Consider the following 27106-nt stretch of genomic DNA (forward strand, 5'->3'; position numbering starts at 1 on the left):
CGACTCCAAAATCTCACAGAACAACAACTCCAAAATCTCACACAACAACTTCAAAACCTCACACAGCAACAACTTCAAAATCTCACACATCAACAAAAACTCCAAAATCTCACACAATAACAACTAGAAAATCTCACACAACAACTCCAAAATCTCACAAAACAACTTCAAAACCTCACACAGCAACAACTTCAAAATCTCACACATCAACAAAAACTCCAAAATCTCACACAACAACAACTAGAAAATCTCACACAACAACTCCAAAATCTCACACATCAACAACAACTCCAAAATCTCACACAACAACAACTCCAAAATCTCACACATCAACAACAACTAAAAAATCTCATACATCAACAGCAACTCTAAAATCTCACACAGCAACAACTCCAAAATCTCACACAACAACAAAAACTCCAAAATCTCACACTACAACAACAACCCCAAAATCTCACACAACAACAATTTCAAAATCTCACACAACAACAACAAAAACAACTAAAAAATCTCACAAAACAACAACAACCACAAAATCTCACACAACAACAACCCCAAAACCTGCAACAACAACTCCAAAATCTGCAACAACAACTCCAAAATCTCAAACAAGAACAACTCTAAAATATCACACAACAACAACTCCAAAATATCACACAACAACAACCCCAAAACCAGCAACAACAACCACAAAATCTGCAACAACAACTCCAAAATCTGAAACAACAACTCCACAATCTCACACAACAACAGCTCCAAAATCTAACAAAACAACAACTCAAAAATCTGCAACAACAACAACTCCAAAATCAAACACAACAACTACTCCAAAATCTCACCTAACAACATCTCCGAAATCTCACAGATCAACAACAACTCCAAACTCTCACACAACAACTCCAAAATCTCACACATCAACAACAACTCCAAAATCTCACACAACAACAACTCTAAAATCTCAATCAACAACTCCAAAATCTCATACAAAAACAACTCCAAAACCTGCAACAACTCCAAAATCTGCAACAACAACTCCAAAATCTCACACAACAACAACCCCAAAACCTGCAACAACAACTCCAAAATCTGCAACAACAACTCCAAAATCTCAAACAACAACAACTCTAAAATATCACACAACAACAACTCCAAAATATCACACAACAACAACCCCAAAACCTGCAACAACAACCACGAAACCTGCAACAACAACTCAAAAATCTGAAACAACAACTCCAAAATCTCACACAACAACAACTCCAAAATCTAACAAAACAACAACTCAAAAATATGCAACAACAACAACTCCAAAATCAAACACAACAACTACTCCAAAATCTTACATAACAACATCTCCAAAATCTCACAGATCAACAACAACTCCAAACTCTCACACAACAACTCCAAAATCTCACACATCAACAACAACTCAAAAATCTCACACAACAACAACTCTAAAATCTCAATCAACAACTCCAAAATCTCATACAAAAACAACTCCAAAACCTGCAACAACTCCAAAATCTGCAACAACAGCTCCAAAATCTCACACAACAACAACTCCAAAATCTCACACAACAACAACTCCAATATCTCACACAACAACAACTAGAAAATCTCACATATCAACAACAACTAAAAAATCTCACACAACAACAACTCCAAAATCTCACAAAACAACAACTCCAAAATATTACACATCAACAACTCCAAAATCTCACACAACTCCAAAATCTCCCACAACAACAACTCCCAAATCTCACAAAACAACAACAGGAAAATCTCAAACAACAACAACCCGAGAATCTGCAACAACAACAACTCCAAAATCTCACAAAACAACAACTCCAAAATCTAACACAAAAACAACTCCAAAATCTCACAAAACAACAACTCCAAAACAGTACCCTACAACAACTCCAAAACCTGCAACAAAAACAACTCAAAAATCTCACACAACAACATCGCCAAAATCTCACAAAACAAGAACTTCAAAATTTCACAAAACAACGACTCCAAAATCTCACAGAACAACAACTCCAAAATCTCACACAACAAATTCAAAACCTCACACAGCAACAACTTCAAAATCTCACACATCAACAAAAACTCCAAAATCTCACACAACAACAACTAGAAAATCTCACACAACAACTCCAAAATCTCACACAACAACAACAACTAGAAAATCTCACACATCAACAACAACTAAAAAATCTCATACATCAACAGCAACTCTAAAATCTCACACAGCAACAACTCCAAAATCTCACACAACAACAAAAACTTCAAAATCTCACACAACAACAACAACCCCAAAATCTCACACAACAACATTTTCAAAATCTCACACAACAACAACAAAAACAACTAAAAAATCTCACAAAACAACAACAACCACAAAATCTCACACAACAACAACCCCAAAACCTGCAACAACAACTCCAAAATCTGCAACAACAACTCCAAAATCTCACACACCAACAACAACTCCAAAATCTCATACATCAACAACTCTAAAATCTCACACAGCAACAACTCCAAAATCTGCAACAACAACTAAAGAATCTGCAACAACAACAACTCCAAAATCTCACACAACAAAAAGAACAACTCCAAAATCTCCCACAACAGCAGCAACTCAAAAATCTCACACAACAGCAACAACTTTTAAACCTCACACAACAGCAACAACTCCAAAATCTCCAGCAACAAGAACTCCAAAATCTTCAACAACTCCTAAATCTTCACCAACTCCAAAATCTCCAACAACTTCAAAATTTTCAACAACTTCAAAATCTTCAACAAGAACTCGCAGATCTTCAACAACAACTCCAAAATCTCCACCAGCAACAACGCCAAAACCTTCAACACCGACATCTAAATCTCCAACAACAACAACAACTCAAAAACCTCCGTCTCCAACAACATCTCCAAAATTTCCAACAACAATCACTTCAAAATCTCCAACAAAAACTACAAAATCACATAATTCTCCTACTACAGTATTTAAAACCACCACATCAAGTAAGTCTACTACAGGGGAAGACAAGTCCCAAGAAAACGAAGGCCATCACCACCACCAACACCACCACCACCACGCAACAAGCATTAAACCCGTAACACCTGAAAAAACAACAACTGTGAAATCTACAACAAACACAACTATAAAATCTCCCAAAACTACAACTCCAAAATCTTCAACAACAAAAACTCAAAAATATTCAACAACTTCAAAATCTCAAACAACTCCCAAATCTTCAACACCAACTCTTAAATCTACAACACCTGCAAAATCTACAACAACAACTCCAAAATCTCCAACACCTCCGAAATCTCCAACAACAACAACTTTTAAATCTCGAAACACAACAACTCCAAAATCTCCCAAAAATACAACTCCAAAATCTTCAGCAACAACAACTCCAAAATCTTCAACAACAACCCCAAAATCTTCAAAAACTCCAAAATCTCCAACAACTTCAAAATTTCCAATAACAGCTCCAAAATCTTCAACAACAACTCCAAAACCTTCAACACCAAAACCTAAATCTCCAACAACATTAACTCAAACATCCCCAACAACAACACCAAAATCAACAACAACTCCAAAATCTCCGTCTCCAAAAACATCTCCAAAATCTCCAACAACAATCACATTAAAATCTTCAGCAACAACAACTACAAAATCACATAATACCCCTACTACAGCATTTAAAACTACCACATCAAGTACGTCTACTACTGGTGAAGACAAATCCGAAGAAAACGAAGGCCACCACCACCACCACCACATAACAAGCAGCAAACCCATAGCACCGTCTCCAAAAACAACAACTCTAAAATCTCCAACAACTCCAAAATCTACACCAGCAACAACTCCAAAATCTTCAACACCAAAACCTAAATCTTCAACAACAACTCCAAAATCTCCAATAACATCTCCAAAATCTCCTACAACGACTCCAAAATCTACAACAACTACTCTTAAATTTAAAACAACAACTCCAAAATATCATACAACAACTCCAAAATCACGACCAACAACAACTGCGAAATCTCCAACAACAACTTCAAAATATCCCAAAACGACAACTACAAAATCTCCAGCAAAAACAACTCTTAAATCTTCAACAACTCCAAAATCTTCACCAACTCCAAAATCTCCAACAATTCCAAAATTTTCAACAACAATCACTTCAAAATCTCCAACAAAAACTACAAAATCACATAATTCTCCTACTACAGCATTTGAAACCACCACATCAAGTAAGTCAACTACAGGGGAAGACAAGTCCGAAGAAAACGAAGGCCATCACCACCACCAACACCACCACCACCACACAACAAGCATTAAACCCGTAACACCTGAAAAAACATCAACTGTGAAATCTACAACAAACACAACTATAAAATCTCACAACAACAACTCCAAAATATTCAACAACTTCAAAATCTCAAACAACTCCAAAATCTTCAACACCAACTCTTAAATCTACAACACCTGCAAAATCTACAACAACACCTCCAAACTCTCCGCCAGCAACAACTCCTAAACCTCCAACACCAACTTATAAATCTTCAGCAACAAGTACAATATCTACAACAACAACAACAACTTCAAAATTTTCAACAACTCCAAAATCCACAAGAATAACCCCAAAATCTTCAACAACTCCAAAATCTCCAACAACTTCAAAATTTCCAATAACAGCTCCCAAATCTTCAACAACAACTATAAAATCTTCAACACCAAAACCTAAATCTCCAACAACATTAACTCAAAAATCCCCAACAACAACAACACCAAAATCAACAACAACTTCAAAATCTCCGTTTCCAAAAACGTCTCCGAAATCTCCAACAACAATCACATTAAAATCTTCAGCAACAACAACTCCAGTATCACATAATACCCCTACTACAGCATTTAAAACTACCACATCAAGTACGTCTACTACTGGTGAAGACAAATCCGAAGAAAACGAAGGCCACCACCACCACCACCACACAACAAGCAGTAAACCCATAGCACCGTCTCCAAAAACAACTCTAAAATCTCCAACAACTCCAAAATCTACACCAGCAACAACTCCAAAACCTTCAACACCAAAATCTAAATCTTCAACAACAACTCCAAAATCTCCAACAACGTCTCAAAATTCTCCAACAACAACAAAATCTCAAACATCAACTCCAAAATCTCCTACAACAAATCCAAATTCTCCAAAAACAACTCCTAAATTTAAAACAACAACTCCAAAATATCATATAACAACTCCAAAATCACGACCAACAACAACTCCGAAATCTCCAACAACAACTTCAAAATCTCCCAAAACTACAACTACAAAATCTCCAGCAACAACAACTCCAAAATTTTCAACAGCTCCAAAATCTTCAACAACTCCAAAATCTCCAACAACTCCAAAATTTTCAACAACTTCAAAATCTCCAACAAGAACTCAAACATCTTCAACAACAACCCCAAAATCTCCACCAGCAACAACGCCAAACCCTTCAACACCGACATCTAAATCTCCAACAACAACAACTCAAAAACCTCCGTCTCCAACAACATCTATAAAATTCCCAACAACAATCACTTCAAAATCTCCAACAAAAACTACAAAATCACATAATTCTTCTACTACAGCATTTAAAGCCAGCACATCAAGTAAGTCTACTACAGGGGAAGACAAGTCCGAAGAAAACGAAGGCCATCACCACCACCACCACCACCACCCCCACCACACAACAAGCATTAAACCCGTAACACCTGGAAAAACAACAACTGTGAAATCTACAACACCCACAACTATAAAAACTCCCAAAACCATAACTCCAAAATCTTCAACAACAACAACTCCAAAATATTCAACAACTTCAAAATCTCAAAGAACTCCAAAATCTTCAACACCAACTCTTAAATCTACAACTCCTGCAAAATCAACAACAACACCTCCAAAATCTCCACCAGCAACAACTCCTAAACCTCCAACACCAACTTATAAATCTTCAGCAACAACTACAGTATCTACAACAACAACAACAACTCCAAAATCTTCATCATCCCCAAAATCCACAAGAATAGCTCCAAAATCTCCAACACCTCCCAAATCTCCAACAACAACAACTTTTAAACCCCGAAACACAACAACTCCAAAATCTCCCAAAACTACAACTCCAAAATCACCAGCAACAACAACTCCAAACTCTTCAACAACAACCCCAAAATCTTCAACAACTTCAAAATCTCCAACAACTTCAAAAATTCCAATAACAACTCGAAAATCATCAACAACAACTCCAAAACCTTCAACACCAAAACCTAACTCTCCAACAACATTAACTCAAAAATCCTCAACAACAACACCAAAATCAACAACAACTCCAAAATCTCCGTCCCCAAAAACATCTCCAAAATCTCCGACAACAATCACATTAAAATCTTCAGCAACAACAACTCCAAAATCACAAAATACCCCTACTACAGCATTTAAAACTACCACATCAAGTACGTCTACTACTGGTGAAGACAAATCCGAAGAAAACGAAGGCCACCACCACAACCCCCACAACCACCACCACCACCATCACCACCACCACACAACAAGCAGTAAACCCATAGCACCGTCTCCAAAAACAACAACTTTAAAATCTCCAACAACTCCAAAATCTACACCAGCAACAACTCCAAAACCTTCAACACCAAAACCTAAATCTTCAACAACAACTCCAAAATCTCCAACAACATCTCAAAAATCTCCAACAACAACAAAATCTCAACCATCAACTCCAAAATCTCCAACAACAACAACTCCAAAATCTCCATTAACAACTCCAAAATCTCCTACAACAACTCCAAAATCTCCAACAACAACTCCTAAATTTAAAACAACAACTCCAAAATATCAAACAACAACTCCAAAATCACAACCAACAACAACTCCGAAATCTCCAGCAACAACTTCAAAATCTCCCAAAACTACAACTACAAAATCTCCAGCAAAAACAACTCCAAAATCTTCAACAACTCCAAAATATTCACAAACTCCAAAACCTCCAATAACTCCGAAATGTTCAACAACAACCACTTCAAAATCTCCAACAAAAGCTACAAAATCACATAATTCTACTACAGCATTTAAAACCACAACATCAAGTAAGCCAACTACAGGGGAAGACAAGTCAGAAGAAAGCGAAGGCCATCACCACCACCACCACACAACAAACATTAAACCAGTAACACCTGAAAAAACAACTGTGAAATCTACAACAAACACAACTATAAAATCTCACAAAACTACAACTCCAAAATCTTCAACAACAACAACTCCAAAATATTCAACAACTTCAAAATCTCAAACAACTCCAAAATCTTCAACACCAACTTTTAAATCTACAACACCTGCAAAATCTACAACAACACCTCCAAAATCTCCACAAGCAACAACTCCTAAACCTCCAACACCAACTTTTAAATCTTCAGCAACAACTACAATATCTACAACAACAACAAGAACTCCAAAATCTTTAACAACTCCAAAATTCACAAGAATAACTTCAAAATCTCCAACACCTCCCAAATCTTCAACAACAACAACTTTTAAATCCCGAAAGACAACAACTTCAAAATCTCTCAAAACTACAACTCCAAAATCTCCAGCAACAACAACTCCAAAATCTTCAACAACAACCCCAAAATCTTCAACAACTCCAAAATCTCCAACAACTTCAAAATTTCCAATATCACCTCCAAAATCTTCAACAACAACTCCAAAACCTTCAACACCAAAACCTAAATCTCCAACAACAATCACATTAAAATCTTCAGCAACAACAACTCCAAAATCACATAATACCCCTACTACAGCATTTAAAACCACCACATCAAGTACGTCTACTACTGGTGAAGACAAATCCGAAGAAAACAAAGGCCACCACCACCACCACCACCACCACACAACAAGCAGTAAACCTATAGCACCATCTCCAAAAACAACAACTCTAAAATCTCCAACAACTCCAAATTTTACACCAGCAACAACTCCAAAACCTTCAACACCGAAACCTAAATCTCCATCAACAACTACTCAAAAATCTTCAACAACAAAAAAATCAACAACAACTAAATCTCCGTCTCCAAAAACATCTCCAAAATCTCCAACAACAATCACATTAAAATCTTCAGCAACAACAACTCGAAATTCACATAGTACCCCTACCACAGCATTTAAAACTACCACATCAAGAACGTTTACTACTGGTGAAGACAAATCCGAAGAAAACAAAGGCCACCACCACCACCACCACCACCACCACCACCACACAACAAGCAGTAAACCCATAGCACCGTCTCCAAAAACAACTCTAAAATCTCCAACAACTCCAAATTTTACACCAGCAACAACTCCAAAACCTTCAACACCAAAATCTAAATCTTCAACAACAACTCCAAAATCTCCAACAACATCTCAAAAATCTCCAACAACAACAAAATCTCAAACATCAACTCCAAAATCTCCAACAACAACAACTCCAAAATCTCATACAACAACTCCAAAATCTCCAACAACAACTCCTAAATCTCCAACAACAACGCCAAGATATACAACAACTCCAAAATCACGAACAACAACAACTCCGAAGTCTCCAACAACAACTTCAAAATCTCCCAAAACTACAACTCCAAAATCTCCTGCAACAAGAACTCCAAAATCTTCAACAACTCCAAAATCTTCAACAACTCCAAAATCTTCACCAACTCCAAAATCTCCAACAACTCCAAAATTTTCAACAACTTCAAAATCTCCAACACGAAGTCGCAGATCTTCAACAATAACTCCGAAATCTCCACCAGCAACAACGCCAAAACCTTCAACACCGACATCTATATCTCCAACAACAACAACTCAAAAACCTCCGTCTCCAACAACATCTCCAAAATTTCCAAGAACAATCACTTCAAAATCTCCAACAAAAACTTCAAAATCACATAATTATCCTACTATCGCATTTAAAACCACTGCATCAAGTAAGTCTACTACAGGGGAAGACAAGTCCGAAGAAAACGAAGGCCATCACCACCCCCACCACCACCACCACCACCACACAACAAGCATTAAACCCGTAACACCTGAAAAAACAACAACTGTGAAATCTACAACAAACACAACTATAAAATCTCCCAAAACTACAACTCCAAAATCTTCAACAACAACAACTCCAAAATATTCAACAACTTCAAAATCTCAAACAACTCCAAAATCTTCAACGCCAACTCTTAAATCTACAACACCTGCAAAATCTACAACAACACCTCCAAAATCTCCACCAGCAACAACTCCTAAACCTCCAACACCAACTTATAAATCTTCAGCAACAACTACAATATCTGCAACAACAACTCCAAAATCTTCAACAACTCCAAAATCCACAAGAATATCTCCAAAATCTCCAACACCTCCCAAATCTCCAACAACAACAACTTTTAAATCCCGAAACACAACAACTCCAAAATCTCCTAAAACTACAACTCCAAAATCTCCAGCAACAACAACTCCAAAATCTTCAACAACAACCCCAAAATCTTCAACAACTCCAAAATCTCCAACAACTTCAAAATTTCCAATAACAGCTCCTAAATCATCAACAACAACTCCAAAACCTTCAACAGCAAAACCTAAATCTCCAACAACATTAACTCAAAAATCCCCAACAACAACACCAAAATCAACAACAACTCCAAAATCTCCGTCTCCAAAAACATCTCCAAAATCTCCAATAACAATCACATTAAAATCTTCAGCAACAACAACTCCAAAATTACATAATACCCCTACTACAGCATTTAAATCTACCACATCAAGTAAGTCTACTACAGGGGAAGACAAGTCCGAAGAAAACGAAGGCCATCACCACCACCACCACCACCACCACACAACAAGCATTAAACACGTAACACCTGAAAAAACAACAGCTTTGAAATCTACAACAAACACAACTATAAAATCTCCCAAAACTATAACTCCAAAATCTTTAACAACAACAACTCCAAAATATTCAACAACTTCAAAATCTCAAACAACTCCAAAATATTCAACACCAACACCTTCAAAATCTACAACATCACCTCAAAAATCTCCACCAGCAACATCTCCTAAACCTCCAACACCAACTTATAAATCTTCAGCAACAACTACAGTATCTGCAACAACAACAACAACTCCTAAATCTTCAACAACAACTCCAAAATTTCCTACAACAACTCCAAAATCTCCAACAACAACAACAAAAACTCCAAAATCTTCAACAACAACTCCAAAATCTCCTACAACAACTCCAAAATCACCTACAACAACTACAAAATCACGAGCAACAACAACTTCAAAATCTCCAGCAACAACAGATCCTAAATCTCCAATGATATCAACTCCTAAATCTCTAAAAACAACTGCAAAATCTCTAACAACAACTCCAAAATCTCCTACAACAACTCCAATATCTCCAGCAACAACAAAAACTTTAAAATCTTCAACAACAACTCCAAAATCTCTTACAACAACTCCAAAATCGCGAACAACAACAACTTTAAAATCTCCAACGTCAACAACTCCTAAATCTCACACAACAACTCCTAAATCACCATCAACAACTCCAAATTCTCCAACAACGACAACTCCTAAATCTCCAACAACATCTGCAAAATCTCCTACATCACGAACAACAACAACTCCAAAACCTCCAAGAACAACTCCAAAATCTCCAAAAGTAATAACAACAACTCTAAAAATTTCAACAACAACTACAAAATCTCCAACAACAACATCTCGAAAGTTTCCAACAACAACAACTTCTAAATCTCCAAAAACAACAATTCCGAAATCTTCTACAGCAACTCCAAAATCTCATAGAGCAACAACTCCAAAATCTCACACAACAACAACTCCCAAATCTTACACAACAACAAATTCAAAATCTCCAACAACAATCACATTAAAATCTTCAGCAACAACAACTCTAAAATCACATAATACCCCTACTACAGCATTTAAAACTACCACATCAAGTACGTCTACTACTGGTGAAGACAAGTCCGAAGAAAACGAAGGCCACCACCACCACCCCCACCACCATCACCACCACCACCATCACCACCACCACCACCACCACCCCCACCACACAACAAGCAGTAAACCCATAGCACCGTCTCCAAAAACACCAACTCTAAAATCTCCAACAACTCCAAAACCTTCAACACCAAAACCTAAATCTTCAACAACTACTCCAAAATCTCCAACAACATCTCAAAAATCTCCAACAACAAGAAAATCTCAAACATCAACTTCAGAATCTCCAACAACAACAACTTCAAAATCTCCTTTAACAACTAAAAAATCTCCTACAAAAACTCCAAAATCTCCAACAACAACTCCTAAATCTCCAACTACAACTCCAAAATATCATACAACAACTCCAAAATCACGAACAACAACAACTGCGATATCTCCAACAACAACTTCAAAATCTCACAAAACTACAACTCCAAAATCTTCAGCAACAAGAACTCCAAAATCTTCAACAACTCCAAAATCTTCACCAACTCCAAAATCTCCAACAACTGGCAAATTTTCAACAACTTCAAAATCCCCAACAAGAACTCGCAGATCTTCAACAACTCCAAAATCTCCACCAGCAACAACGCCAAAACCTTCAACACCGACATCTATATCTCCAACAACAACAACTCAAAAACCTCCGTCTCCAACAACATCTCCAAAATTTCCAACAACAATCAGTTCAAAATCTCCACCAAAAACTACAAAATCACATAATTCTCCTACTACAGCATTTAAAACCAGCACATCAAGTAAGCCTACGACAGGGGAAGACAAGTCCGAAGAAAACGAAGGCCATCACCACCACCATCACCACCACCACCACACAACAAGCATTAAAACCGTAACACCTGAAAAAACAATAACTGTGAAATCTACAACAAAAACAACTATAAAATCCCCCAAAACTACAACTCCAAAATCTTCAACAACAACAACTCCAAAATATTCAACAACTTCAAAATCTCAAGCCACTCCAAAATCTTCAACACCAACTCTTAATTCTAAAACACCTGCAAAATCTACAACAACACCTCCAAAATCTCCACCAGCAACAAATCCTAAACCTCTAACACCAACTTATAAATCTTCAGCAACAACTCCAATGTCTACAACAACAACAATTCCAAAATCTTCAACAACTCCAAAATCCACAAGAATAACTCCAAAATCTCCAACACCTCCCAAATCTCCGACAATAACTTTTAAATCCCCAAACACAACAACTCCAAAATCTCCAACAACAACTCCAAAATCTCTCAAACCTACAACTCCAAAATCTCCAGCAACAACAACTCCAAAATCTTCAACAACAACCCCAAAATCCTCAATAACTCCAAAATCTCTCAAACCTACAACTCCAAAATCTCCAGCAACTACAACTCCAAAATCTTCAACAACAACAACTCCAAAATATTCAACAACTTCAAAATCTCAAGCAACTCCAAAATCTTCAACACCAACTCTTAATTCTAAAACATCTTCAAAATTTCCAACAACACCTCCAAAATCTCCACCAGCAACAACTCCAAAACCTTCAACACCAAAACCTAAATCTCCAGCAACAACTCCAAAATATCCAACAACAACAACTCAAAAATCCCCAACAACAACACCAAAATCAACAACAACTCCAAAATCTCCGTTTCCAATAACATCTCCAAAGTCTCCCACAACAATCACTTTAAAATCTTCAACAACAACAACAACAACTCCAAAATCACATAATACCCCTACTACAGCATTTAAAACTACCACATCAAGTACGTCTACTACTGGTGAAGACAAATCCGAAGAAAATGAAGACCACCACCACCACCACCACCACCACCACCACCATCAACACCACCACACAACAAGCAGTAAACCCATAGTACCATCTCCAAAAACAACAACTCTAAAATCTCCAACAACTCCAAAATCTCCACCAGCAACAACTCCAAAACTTTCAACACCAAAACGTAAATCTTCAACAACAACTCCAAAATTTCCAACATCTCAAAAATCTACAACGTCAACTCTAAAATCTCCAACAACAACAACTCCAAAATCTCCATTAACAACTCCAAAATCTCCTACAACAGCTCCAAAATCTCCAACAACAACAACTCCTAAATTTCCAACAACAACTCCAAAATCTTATACAACTCCAAAATCACTAACGACAACAACTCCGAAATCTCCTACAACAACTCCAAAGTCTCCCAGATCTACAACTCCAAAATCTCCAGCAACAACAACTCTAAAATCTCCAACAACTCCAAAATCTCCAACAAGAACTCCAAAATCTTCAACACCAAAACCTAAATCTTCAACAACAACTCCGACATCTGCAACAGCAACATCTCAAAAATCTCGAGCAACAACAAAATCTCAAACTCCAAAATCTCCATCAACAACTCCAAAATCTCCGACAACAGCTCCAAAATACCAAACAACAACAACTCCTAAATCTCCAGGAACAACTCCAAAATCTCCAACAACAACAACTCCAAAATCTTCTACAACAACTCCAAAATCTCCAACGACAACAAAAACTACAAAATCTTCAACAACAACTTCAAAATCTCCTACAACAACTCCAAAATCACGAACAACAACAACTTTAAAATTTCCAACTTCAAGAACTTTTAAATCTCACACAACAACTCATAAATCACCATCAACAACTCCAAATTCTCCAACAACGACAACTCATAAATCTCCAACAACAACTGCAAAATATCCTACAACAACTCCAAAATCACGAACAACAACAACTCCAAAATCTCCAATGATAACTCCTAAATCTCCAACAACAAGAACTCCAAAATCTCCAACAACAACTCCAAAATCTCCTACAACAACTCCAAAATCTCCTACAACAACTCCAAAATCACCTACAACAACTACAAAATCACGTGCAACAACAACTTCAAAATCTCCAGCAACAACAGCTCCTAAATCTCCAATGATAACAACTCCTAAATCTCTAACAACAACTCCAAAATCTCCAACAACAAAATCTTCTGAAACAACTCCAACATCTCCAACAACAACAAAAACTCCAAAATCTTCAACAACTCCAAAATTTCCTACAACAACTCCAAAATCACGAACAACAACAACTTTAAAATCTCCAACGTTAACAACTCCTAAATCTCACACAACAACTCCTAAATCACCATCAACAACTCCAAATTCTCCAACAACGACAACTCCTAAATCTCCAACAACAACTGCAAAATCTCTTACAACAACTCCAAAATCTCCAACAGCAACAACAACAACTCTAAAAATTTCAACAACTAAAAAATCTCATGTAACAACTTCAAAATCTCCAACAACAACAAATCGAAAATCTTCTACAACAACTCCAAAATCTCCAACGACAACAAAAACTACAAAATCTTCAACAACAACTTCAAAATCTCCTACAACAACTCCAAAATCACGAACAACAACAACTTTAAAATTTCCAACGTCAAGAACTTTTAAATCTCACACAACAACTCATAAATCACCATCAACAACTCCAAATTCTCCAACAACGACAACTCATAAATCTCCAACAACAACTGCAAAATATCCTACAACAACTCCAAAATCACGAACAACAACAACTCCAAAATCTCCAATGATAACTCCTAAATCTCCAACAACAAGAACTCCAAAATCTCCAACAACAACTCCAAAATCTCCTACAACAACTCCAAAATCTCCTACAACAACTCCAAAATCACCTACAACAACTACAAAATCACGAGCAACAACAACTTCAAAATCTCCAGCAACAACAGCTCCTAAATCTCCAATGATAACAACTCCTAAATCTCTAACAACAACTCCAAAATCTCCAACAACAAAATCTTCTGAAACAACTCCAACATCTCCAACAACAACAAAAACTCCAAAATCTTCAACAACTCCAAAATTTCCTACAACAACTCCAAAATCACGAACAACAACAACTTTAAAATCTCCAACGTTAACAACTCCTAAATCTCACACAACAACTCCTAAATCACCATCAACAACTCCAAATTCTCCAACAACGACAACTCCTAAATCTCCAACAACAACTGCAAAATCTCTTACAACAACTCCAAAATCTCCAACAGCAACAACAACAACTCTAAAAATTTCAACAACAACTAAAAAATCTCATGTAACAACTCCAAAATCTCCAACAACAACAAGTCGAAAATCTCCAACAACAACAACTCCTAAATCTCCAAGAACAACAACTCCGAAATCCTTTACAGCAACTCCAAAATCTCATAGAACAACAACTCCAAAATCTCACACAGCAACAACTCCCAAATCTCACACAACAACAAATTCAAAATCTCCAACAACAGCAACTAAATCACCAACAACAAGTACAAAATCTCTAACAAAAACAACTCCTAATTCTCCAACAACAGCTCCTAAATCTCCTGCAACATCTCCACAACCACGAACAAGAACAACTCCAAAATCATCAACAACAACTCCAAAATCTCCTACAACAACTTCAAAATCTCCAACAACAACATCTCTAAAATCTCCAACAACAACATCTCCTAAATCTCCAACAACTCAAAAATCTCCTACAACAACTCCACAATCACGAACAACAACAACTCCAAAATCTCCAACAACTCCAAAATCTCCTACAGCATCTCCAAAATCTTTTACACCTCCAAAACCTCCAACAATAACATCTCCTAAATCTCCAACAACGACTCCAAAATCTCCTACAACTCCAAAATCTCACACAACTCCAAAATCTCCAGCAACAGCAACTCCAAAGTCTCATACAACAAGAACTTCAAAATCTCTCACAACAACACGAAAATCACCTCGTCCAACCATCATGGTTGACCATCACCACCACCATCACCATCACCACCACCACCACCACCACCACCCTCACCACCCGCAGAAGCACGACCACAACCACAACCATCCCTCAAAAAACAATAAACCTCCTCTCCCTGTTTAACATCTTTAATGACATACTAAAATCTCTACTATGAAAATGTCAGCTACAAATAACTTATACCAGCATAACTTCTGGTACCTTTTCGTTAGCTGTGGTACTTTCCACCACTTCATCCTCCATTTTTACATCTTCCGCTGTTACAACTTCTTTTAATAGAACTTCGAATTCCACAACTTCTTTCACTAATAAGTTCCCCACCACAACTTTCACTACTACTAGAAGATTCACAAATACGGGATTAACTTTGAAAACTTCATGAAACACAGCTTTCATCTCTACAATTACCACCGCCCCCAACTTCCACCTCTTTTACAACTTTCACTGTTCAATTTCCAATTGTAAATACCTTCATTTCTTTCACTAACACACGTTCCACTTTCGCAAATTTTGCTACCACCACAACTTCTGCTAATACAACTTCCACCACTCCAACCTCTAATACCACAACTTTCACTACCACAACTTCCAGTACTTCAACTTCTACAAGTCGCCACCACTATTTCTACTACAATTTCCTTACTAGCACACCAGCTGGATCCTCCAATGTTTACAACAGCAGTCACCACCTCTGCTACCATCACTCCACCATCACCACAACCAACCAATAATCCTCCACCATCATCATCTATTTCTACAATTATAAGCAGAAGAAACCCGTTTTCCTACATAAAAGACGGTGGCATCGGTTGGCTAGCCATGCTTCCTTCATATCCGATATAGGTAAAACAAACCCATCTCACCATGGAGGAAATAGAGCTCATCCGAGTCTCCATCGTTTCTCAACCAGGAGAGCTCTCAAAGCTCTAAGTAACTAGCAGAATTCTCATTTGCTAAATATGAAAACTAACAGCCACACTCAAGCCTAAACTGAAACAAAAGGCGCACAGACGGGCCCATAGGTGGCAGCATATCCCACTTGAGTTTCACGGGATTAGACATACCATCTCCAGGAACGTCACTTAACTCGGGGGGAAATAAGCACTCGACCCTAAGACATACCTGTCCTGAAACTAGCAGGGCAGTGCTGTAACTAGTACACTGCACAAGCTTAATAAGATTCATCCAGCTACGTATATTTATATACACTAGAGATCTTAGCATGGGTCCCACTGTAACAAGGTAGATTGTTATGAAAGAGTGTTTGGTGTCACTTATCATCATATATTCTCCTATAAGCTGTTGGCACAAGTGTTGTCCCAGGTGGCAGTGATGAGTGTTCCGGAGTGTATCAACATCACTGACTACTGGTTTTGCAACACGGAAAACAGTGATCATGTTTCACGGTGTCCTGTGTGAAACATCCTCTACTTCGTATGATACCTCAAGTTGTGCTTCTCACCCATGAGTGTTAATCCTCGTTATTTATAGGACATAAACTAGGCTAGTACTGAATCTGTTTTGAAATCTTTAATTAGACATACCTAGATTTATTGATAAACTGTTTATTCATTTATACTTATGTTTTTACTGGGGGACTATTAGTTTTGGGTAAAGCACCTTGTAAAGATTAATTAATACTTTATTATTTGCACTTAATAAAAACGCATTAAAATTTAGCCTTTCATATTTCCTTTATGAAATAAAAATGTGGTAAAATTTACAGATAATTCTGAATGGTCTACTTTTGGTGCAATAGGAATTAAAATCAACCATGATGAATATCTGTCTATAATATATATATATATATATATATATATATATATATATATATATATATATATATATATATATATATATATATATATATATATATATATATATATATATATATATATATATATATATATATATATATATATATATATATATATATATATATATATATATATATATATATATTATATATATATATATATCGCATCTAGCAGAGCTATGTGTTGTACCGTGATCCGAGGACATACGATGGTGTGGGTGCCGCAAGCTAATTTCAATCTACTCCCGTTTGATGTACTAACCTCCACAAGCAATATATATATATATATATATATATATATATATATATATATATATATATATATATATATATATATATATATATATATAACTGTAACTACGAACAAGTGATATTTAATCAATAACAACACTGCGACTAACCGAGGACGCGAACCCGTGTCGTTTTAGCCCGCCTCATGGTGAGAGAAAATTCACGACGCTCTAACCCACGGTACCGGCCCAATTCTTTAAAAATCACGCATCCAGCAGAGCTATGTGTTTTACTGTGATCCGAGGACATACGATAGTGAAGGTGAATCAGAACTAATTTCATTATACTCCCCGTTTGGTGTACTAGTCTTCTGTACCCTTCCCCTATCTTCATGACTTTGTATTTGGCAGGATTAAATTCGAGAAGCCATTTGCTGGACCAGGTGTCCAGTCTGTCCAGGTCTCTTTGAAGTCCTGCCTGGTCCTCATCAGATTTAATTCTCCTCATTAACTTCACATCATCTGCAAATAGGGACACTTCTGAGTCTAACCCTTCCATCATGTCGTTCACATATACCAAAAATAGCACTGGTCCTAGGACCGACCCCTGTGGGACCCCGCTCGTCATAGGTGCCCACTGTAATACATCATTACGTACCATGACTCGTTGTTGCCTCCCTGTCAGGTATTCTCTGATCCATTGCAGTGCCCTTCCTGTTATATGCGCCTGATGCTCTAGCTTCTGCACTAATCTCTTGTGAGGAACTGTGTCAAAGGCTTTCTTGCAGTCCAAGAAGATGCAATCAACCCACCCCTCTCTCTCGTGTCTTACTTCTATTATTTTATCATAAAACTCCAGAAGGTTTGTGACACAGGATTTGCCTTCCATGAATCCGTGCTGGTTGGCATTTATACTCTTGTTCCGTTCCAGGTGCTCCACCACTCTCCTCCTGATAATCTTGTCCATAACACAGGTCTATAGTTTAGTGCCTCTTTTCTGTCTCCTTTTTTAAAAATGGGAACTACATTTGCCGTCTTCCATACCTCAGGTAGTTGCCCAGTTTCCAGGGACGTGTTGAAGATTGTGGTAAGTGGCACGCACAACATATCTGCTCCCTCTCTAAGGACCCACGGGGAGATGTTGTCCGGTCCCATTGCCTTTGAGGTATCGATGTCCCTTAGCAGTTTCTTCACCTCCTCCTCATCTGTATGTATGTCGTTCAACACTTGTTGGTGTATTCCTTGCTGGTGTCCCCATCTGATCTGTCCCCCCAGAGTCCTTCCTGTCTCTACTGTAAATACTTCCTTAAATCTCGTGTTGAGCTCCTCACATACCTCTTGATCGTTTCTTGTGAGTTCTCCACCTTCTTTCCTCAGCCTTATCACCTGGTCCTTGACTGTTGTCTTCCTCTTAAAGTGGCTATACAGCAGTTTCGGGTCAGATTTGACTTTCGATGCTATGTCGTTTTCATACTGTCGCTGGGCCTCCCTCCTTATCTGTGCATACTCGTTTCTGGCTCTTCTACTAATCTCCTTGTTTTCCTGGGTCCTATGCCTCCTGTACCTTTTCCATTCTCTGTTGCACTTAGTTTTTGCCTCCCTACACCTTCGGGTAAACCAAGGACTCGTTTTGGTCTTCCTATTATTTCTGTTACCCTTGGGAACAAACCTTTCCTCTGCCTCCTTGCACTTTATTGCCACATATTCCATCATCTCGTTTATTGATTTTCCTACCATTTCTCTGTCCCACTGAACCTCCTGCAGGAAGTTTCTCATACCTGTGTAGTCCCCCCTTTTATAGTTTGGCCTGTCCCCTTCAGTTCCTGTTACCTTCTCCACTTGTAACTCTACTATATAATCAAAACTCAGGACCACGTGATCGCTAGCTCCAAGGGGCCTCTCGTAAGTGATGTCCTCAATGTCTGAACTGCTCAGGGTGAACACAAGATCCAGTCTTGCTGGCTCATCCTCCCCTCTCTCTCTGGTTGTGTCCCTGACATGTTGATGCATGAGGTTTTCAAGTACCACATCCATCATCTTGGCTCTCCATGTTTCGGGACCCCCATGTGGCTCCAGGTTTTCCCAGTCGATCTCCCTGTGGTTGAAATCGCCCATTACCAGTAACTTTGCTCTGCTCGAGTGAGCTCTTCTTGCCACCTCAGCCAGTGTGTCCACCATCACCCTGTTGTTTTCTTCGTACTCCTCTCTTGGCCTCCTGCAGTTCTGTGGTGGGTTATACATCACTCCAATGACTACTTTATGTTCTCCGGACTGAATTGTACCTACAATGTAGTCTCTTTCTCCAATCCTAGAGGCGGTTTTTTTTGCCAGACCACATGGGTGCTTGAGTGCCCGTGTCCTCTGTGCCGCACTCCGCTCATCTTGCGAGTGTCTAAAAATAACAAAAAGGCACAATACCGTGACTGGAACGATACACCATTGACTTTGTCAATGGTCCAAGTCGGACCGAAACGTCGTCGTAAGCTTCTCTCTTTTATGTGCGGGTTATTTGTGTATTGCGAGTGTCTCCTGTGTGCCTGCCTGCCTGCCTGCTGCAAGCAGGTGTCCGGGTGGTTGGCGCGGGCTTGGTGAGCACAGTCAAGCAAGCTTGAGGGCAGCACTAAAAGCTAGCCAGAACAAGCTAAGGCAGCCTGCAGTAATAGCTGTCCTAGGGCCCAGCATGTCTGTATACGTTCTGCAGTGTTGCTGGCATACCAGTGTTTCCTGTAGTGGCTTGAGAACAATTTGACGAGCATTGCAGTGCTGACATTTTGAGTGGGACATGCCAGAGGTTCACTTATAAACATAGTAAGCTTGTGGTGATTGGCTTGTACACAGTGAACATTCATCTGTCATACGTGTGCTAGAAGTGTTAAGTGCTGCTTTCCCCAACAGTTAATTGTCACTTGTAAGCCTGTATTAAGACTTTAAAAGGCTCAGAGTGTACTTCAGTGTAGTGACTCCTTACATTTGATAAATCAGTGTAATACATGCTCTGCTCAGTGTAACTGAACTATTAAATACGGTTACATAATTAAGTTGCTTGTCCTAGTGTCATTGCTGTGTTTTCTAATACATTTTCTCGTTCAGACTGAAACTTTACTGCTAAATTCCCAGTAATATTTCAAATTGCAGTGTTGATCTGTGATGTGTGTAACTTATGCTTTGTATTTTTACTGTGAACAAGCTTACTGCTGCATAATGTTCAGTTTCATGAATACTTTCTTACTTGAGTAATTCGGTTACCTTTCAACTGTGTTAAGCAAGAGTCAGCCTGTTAACATCTATGTTCCTTGCCATCTCATCTAGTGGGTCTAGCGCCTAGTTAAATTGTAATAGTAACAATTTGCAATCATTATACTTCTAGTTATACATTATGTAAATTGTTTTAGACTATTTGATCAACTGGATTGTAGTGTTTAACTTCTGATACACCAATTTAATGACTGCAGACACGCACTGACACATAATAAACACATTAAAACGCTGGTAACTCCAGAAGCTGGGCCTAGTGTGTGACCTTGAGAAGTTGAGTGTGTTTATTACGACCAGCGGTGTACCACTCTCACCTATATTTACATCAACAAAAGTGTATTCTAAGTGATAAAGTGTACACTTGGTGTACTTGGTAACACTTGTCATACATAGTAATGCGTGTGTAAGTGAGATTGTTTAGGTACTGGTTCATCTATCTACAGCTGCACACTTATGCTTGCATACATGTATAACATAGTAATGTGTGAGTTACCCAGGATGGACCAAGGAAGTCAACCAGAGTGATTTATCTCAATGTCATTGTAACATCACCTAGTTGTTTTTTTTTTTTTTTTTTTTTTTTTTTCTTTTAGTAATTCTGTTTACAATCTATGGTTGGGATAAGAGGTTGTCTTCAGCATTCATTGTGATGTCTGCTATATTATTATTTCAGTGAGGTACATTAGGTGGCAGTAGCCTGAACTATCTCAAGTGGAAGTTATCATTTGAACCTCATGTTTAATGTGATGTATGTCAGAATTCTAATTTTATGCTCAATATTACCTACTTTCTCTCTCTCTCTCTCTCTCTCTCTCTCTCTCTCTCTGTTCATCTTTGTAATTTGTGATATGGTGTAAGACCTCGCCTGTACCATCCATTATATCATTATATGTACCATATTATTAACACACATACAAGAGGTCTCTGAGTGTGTTTTTGGTGGGGTGTGTGTCGTATTGAGTGGTGGTGGTCTGGGTTGAGTATGGTTGGAGGTGTTCATTGAACTTGAGCACTTGTGTCTTGTGATCTATTTTGGACTTCTGACTTTGTAGTGAATATTTGCTCTTGCATAAGCTATAAGGGAACACCAGATATCATCACTGGCAAACATGGCAACTGTCATAGAGGAACCTATTTCTGCAGGTGATGGAAATGATGATAGCTTCCAGACCTTTAAAAGTAAACAAAAGAGAAAAAGTGAGAAAGGGCTAGAGCGTCGACGTAGTCAGACTCACTTGACTCGTACACAATGTGATACTAAACGTCCTTGGTGCTCAGAGGCTGCAAGAAGTCTTTCTTCAAAGGAAGAATGTGTTAAGCTGAACTTCCCTGACAACACCCCGCTGCCTGCTAAGTGTGCATGGCTAATGGAAGCTGTAAACAAGCATCCTAACTCAAGGATCCAATTTAGGAAAAACACACACAACTTTGTGTTTGTGGAACAGAATGAAGAGCTGATCAATGATCTACTTAGTACACCTTATGGGGATATTAAGCTGCTCCGACCTCAATCAGACACTCACCACTTTAAAAAATGGGTCAGTATCATAATCTTTGGATACCCTCTCTGCATGGACCCATCCCATCTGACTCTAAGTGAGCATATCATCAAGCCTAAAAGACTTAAAGGAAAATCCCAAATTATTGCCAGTTGGGTGGGTCCTGTGCCCCTCCCCCGGAATATCTGGGTGCATGGTTTACGTTTCCTAAACATCGAAGTGTACCTACCCCCTAAACGTAGGTGTTACAAATGCCAGCACTATGGCCATGTTGCAGTAGACTGTGGAATACTACATTCTTGGTGTGGTAAGTGTGCTGGGAAACATTCCACTAGAGAATGCACAGTAGGCCCTGACAGCCAAAAATTTAAATGTATTAACTGTAAAGAAGTTGGGGTTACAGTTTCCCACAAGGACTGCAGTCAGAACCCAAACAACCTTCGAGGTAAACCTGATAACAGTCCTTTAATGGTAACTGAGGATGGGGCCATCCAGTCTACCACAGCCAGATCTGAGACTGAACCTCTGCAAAGTGTGCAAGAACCCCACCTCACTGCAAACAATTCTGGTGATACCAGAATGCCATCACACACACCAGCTGTGGAGGAGCTAGCCATCCCTGCTAGCACATATGGAACTACTGGTCTGCCACTACAGATACCTATGGCTACACCTGAATATGGGGATGAGTTTGTCATTTCTCCCAATACACACAACTACAACAGTCAGACGGACACCACACAGGTAACCTCCCTGGAAATTGGAGATGAGTTAGATGCACAGGACCTACCTGCAATGAATGATGAAACAGAGAACACTAATGTAACCATGGTACCTGTTAAGGTGATAGGTGTTAAAGGAAGCACTAACCCAGAAGTGCCATCCTCCGGAGAGGCATTGGATTCGCCTGACCTTCCTCATATTATAACAAATTTCCAGAAAAAAATTGAGCATCTTGAACAGATCCTGACAAGTTTAATATATATATGTAATCAGGATGATGCTCTTGAGCATGTTGATGATGTCAAAAGTGCAGCAATCTCCGTTCAGCTTCCAGCAATTTGTGAGAAAGAAGCCCATAACTCTTGCCTTCAAAAATTGCCTTATAACTGGCTGCCAAAATGCCGAAAAATGCTTAAAAATAAAGATTCTGAAGATAAAGACGTACAAACTATGCTATTTGCTCTTAAGTGTCTGCACACTGTAGTCAAAGCATAATAGTTTTACCATCTTATGAACAAGAGATTGTAATAACTCACTACAATGGATACATTACAAATCTTTTCATGGAACATTGCTTCCATCAGGAAGCGGTTGCCTGACTTACATCATATTAGTGCAACCAAGAATATTGATGTCATCTGTTTGCAGGAATGTAGATTGAAAGATGGAGCACCTCCACCAAACTTGCCTGGATATGCAGCTTATAACCTAAGGTCAACCAACTGTTGTGTGATGTATGTCAGAAAGAGCTTGCCACATTCACTCCTTTCCTTGCAGAGTCGAGTTAACATGCAGTATCATGGTGTCAAAGTATTTGCAGGCGATTTTTCCATAAACATTTTTAATCTCTATGCCCCAGCGAACCAGCTTCGACCTGATGCTTTACCAGATCGCATCAATAGTGAACCTACCATCATTCTTGGAGATTTTAATGCCAGACATAAGAATATTGGTGGGTCTATTACAAACACCAATGGAACTAAACTAGTGAGATTGCTGAATGAGCATGATAATGTTCGAATTGTGGGCACTACTGAGCCTACTCACATATATGGTGGCATACTAGATCTGTGTCTTGGATTTAATACATCATATACGATGCATGACTCTGTCATAGTTGATGATCTTCTATCTGATCACTTCCCAAGACTAACAACTGTCAATCTTGATCACATCTCCAGCAATCAAGGAGCTAAATACAGAAGGAGGAAACTTATTCTCAAACCAGAACACAGAGACAACTTTATTAACCACTTGGATCAATGGTATAAGAATTACGAGCCCACTGGCACACAAAAATTTAATGATGATTTAATTACCACTATTGAGAGTGTTCTCACAGATCAAGTGGGCAGGAATAGGAAACAAAGACCCTCCACTATAAATAACAATAAAAACCAATGTAAATACTATAATGATCCACAGCTGCGCAATCTAACACATGCAGCTAGGAGGATTGGTAAAGCATACCGTGAATGTAGAACCCCAGACCTGCTCAGAACGTTCCAAGCTGCACTAACAAATGCAAGGAATAGAAAGGAAGAACTTAGGCAACAGGAATGGGAACAGTTTGTTAGTGGATTAAATAGGTCCACCCCTTTGAGTTTGGCTTGGAAAGGTATAAATAAAATAACCAGGAAAAAGACTGGCAATGTTGCTCATCCCTTTCCTCTTGAAAAAGCAAATGACCTCATAAATGACTGGGCCAAAACATCCAGGCATGAAAGCCTTCCATCTCATATTAGAAAAAATTTAGAGAGTACTTCTGAAGAAATGTTGAAACTGATTAATTTTATGAGCCAAAATATTGATGAGAGTGATTGCCTCTTTACCGAGTATGAATTAGATAATGCATTAACCAAAGGTCGATCAACTGCTCCTGGAGAGGATGGTATAACCTATGATATTCTCAGAACTCTAAGGCACGTGCCTGATAACCCTTTGTTGGCACTGTATAATCTCAGTTACATTGAGGGCGTTCTTCCTACTTCCTGGACCAATAGTCTCATTGTGCCTATCCCTAAGCCCCAACAGCCTGATACATTTAGGCCGATCTCCTTAACTAGTTGTCTTTGCAAAACTTTTGAAAGAATGATGCTTAACAGATTGTACTACAGAATCAGACATCAACTTTCCCCCTACCTCTATGGGTTCATGAAAGGTAAAAGTGTGCAGAACTGTATTTCCACCTTTCTCACTGCACACACCTCTACTAGTTTTACCACTTTTCTTGATCTAAAATCTGCATTTGATATTGCAAACAGAACAGTTATACTACATGAACTAGCCAAAATGAATATTGGTGGTAGCTTACTCTGCTGGATAATAGGATACCTGTCAAATAGAGTATCCTCTGTCCTTTACCAAGGCTTCAGAAGTGATTCTAAAGAAATGTCTTTAGGTACACCGCAGGGAGGAGTTCTTAGTCCCATGCTATTTAATATTCTGATTAATGCTCTCCTAAATGCTCTACCTGCCTCACCTAAACATATAGCTATAAGCTATGCTGATGATATCATGATCCATACAACAGGGCATAAGAAGATGAATACCATTCTTAATGAAGTTCAAGCAATTTGTAATCGACTAGGCCTCATAATATCTTCCTCTAAAACAAAGATATTAACAAGCAAACGACATCCCCCACCCATCTATTTGCAGGGTGAAATCATTAGCTACGTTAAAACTTACAGATATCTTGGTGTAGATGTACCCTTTAACAAATCCACTATACCACAACTAAACAAGAAATGCAAAGCTAGGCTAAATGCTCTCAAAGCTGTTGCTGGCTACAATCCCAACTATGGTGCTAATGTGAGAATCGTGAGAATGATGTACATAGCCTATGTTAGGTCCTTAATTGATTATGCTGCTCCCATGTTGATATTAGCTAGAGAAAGTTCCCTCCGACCCTTGGAGTTAATGCAAAATGAAGCTCTCAGGACTATTCTTGGCTGTCCCAGATCTACAAAAGTTCTTAACATGAGGAAGGAGCTTGGTATTTCTAGAATCAGTGATAGGATTGTTGAAATTAACACTGTACTCGGTATTAGAATGTTGAGAAACGAACCAGACACTGTCACAGTGAATCTTACCAAGTGTCTGGAGGTAAATACACACAGATCTAAATGGATTGTGAAAACGTGCAATTGCATTAAGTTTTATAACCTGCATGAACTGTATCACTGTAGGCAACAAGAGCATTTCACCCCTCCATGGAAGATGTGTTCATTTAATATCACATACCTACAAGTCCCTCCCAAGAAGCTCATTGCTAGTAATCCCTTCCTTAAATCTCTTGTTAGAGCAACTGTTCAAGAAGAAATTTTTCGCCTAGCTGGTAGTAATAAGTTATCACAAGTTATATACACTGATGGATCTAAACAGGAGTCTTCTGGCAGGGCTGCATCTGCTCTTGTTGCCACCTCCCTAGTTAAGAACGATAATAAATTTGTTGAGTTAGGCATAAGAATTAACAACTGGGCGTCTACACTGCAAACTGAATTGTTTGCAATCCTAATGGCGCTAAAGCTAACCTATGACACTGAGCTTGACTCTATCATCATTACTGATTCTATGTCATCATTGAAGGCTCTTGGCTCATATAATGACTCCAACAA

General features: G+C 38.4%; 1 protein-coding gene across 1 annotated transcript; it reads left to right on the forward strand.

Moving 5' to 3' along the window:
- Positions 1–66: 66 nt before the first annotated feature.
- LOC138851940 (serine-rich adhesin for platelets-like) lies at positions 67–16427 on the forward strand (the record flags this gene model as incomplete). The annotated part of the gene is made up of 4 exons (XM_070081504.1): positions 67–4269; positions 4544–10773; positions 11051–11198; positions 11354–16427. Coding segments are annotated over 4 exons (15314 nt in total), but the record flags the coding sequence as incomplete, so codon positions are not given.
- Positions 16428–27106: the final 10679 nt, after the last annotated feature.

The sequence above is a fragment of the Cherax quadricarinatus genome, unplaced genomic scaffold (genome assembly GCF_038502225.1).
Source record: "Cherax quadricarinatus isolate ZL_2023a unplaced genomic scaffold, ASM3850222v1 Contig2904, whole genome shotgun sequence".
Lineage (NCBI taxonomy): Eukaryota > Metazoa > Arthropoda > Malacostraca > Decapoda > Parastacidae > Cherax > Cherax quadricarinatus.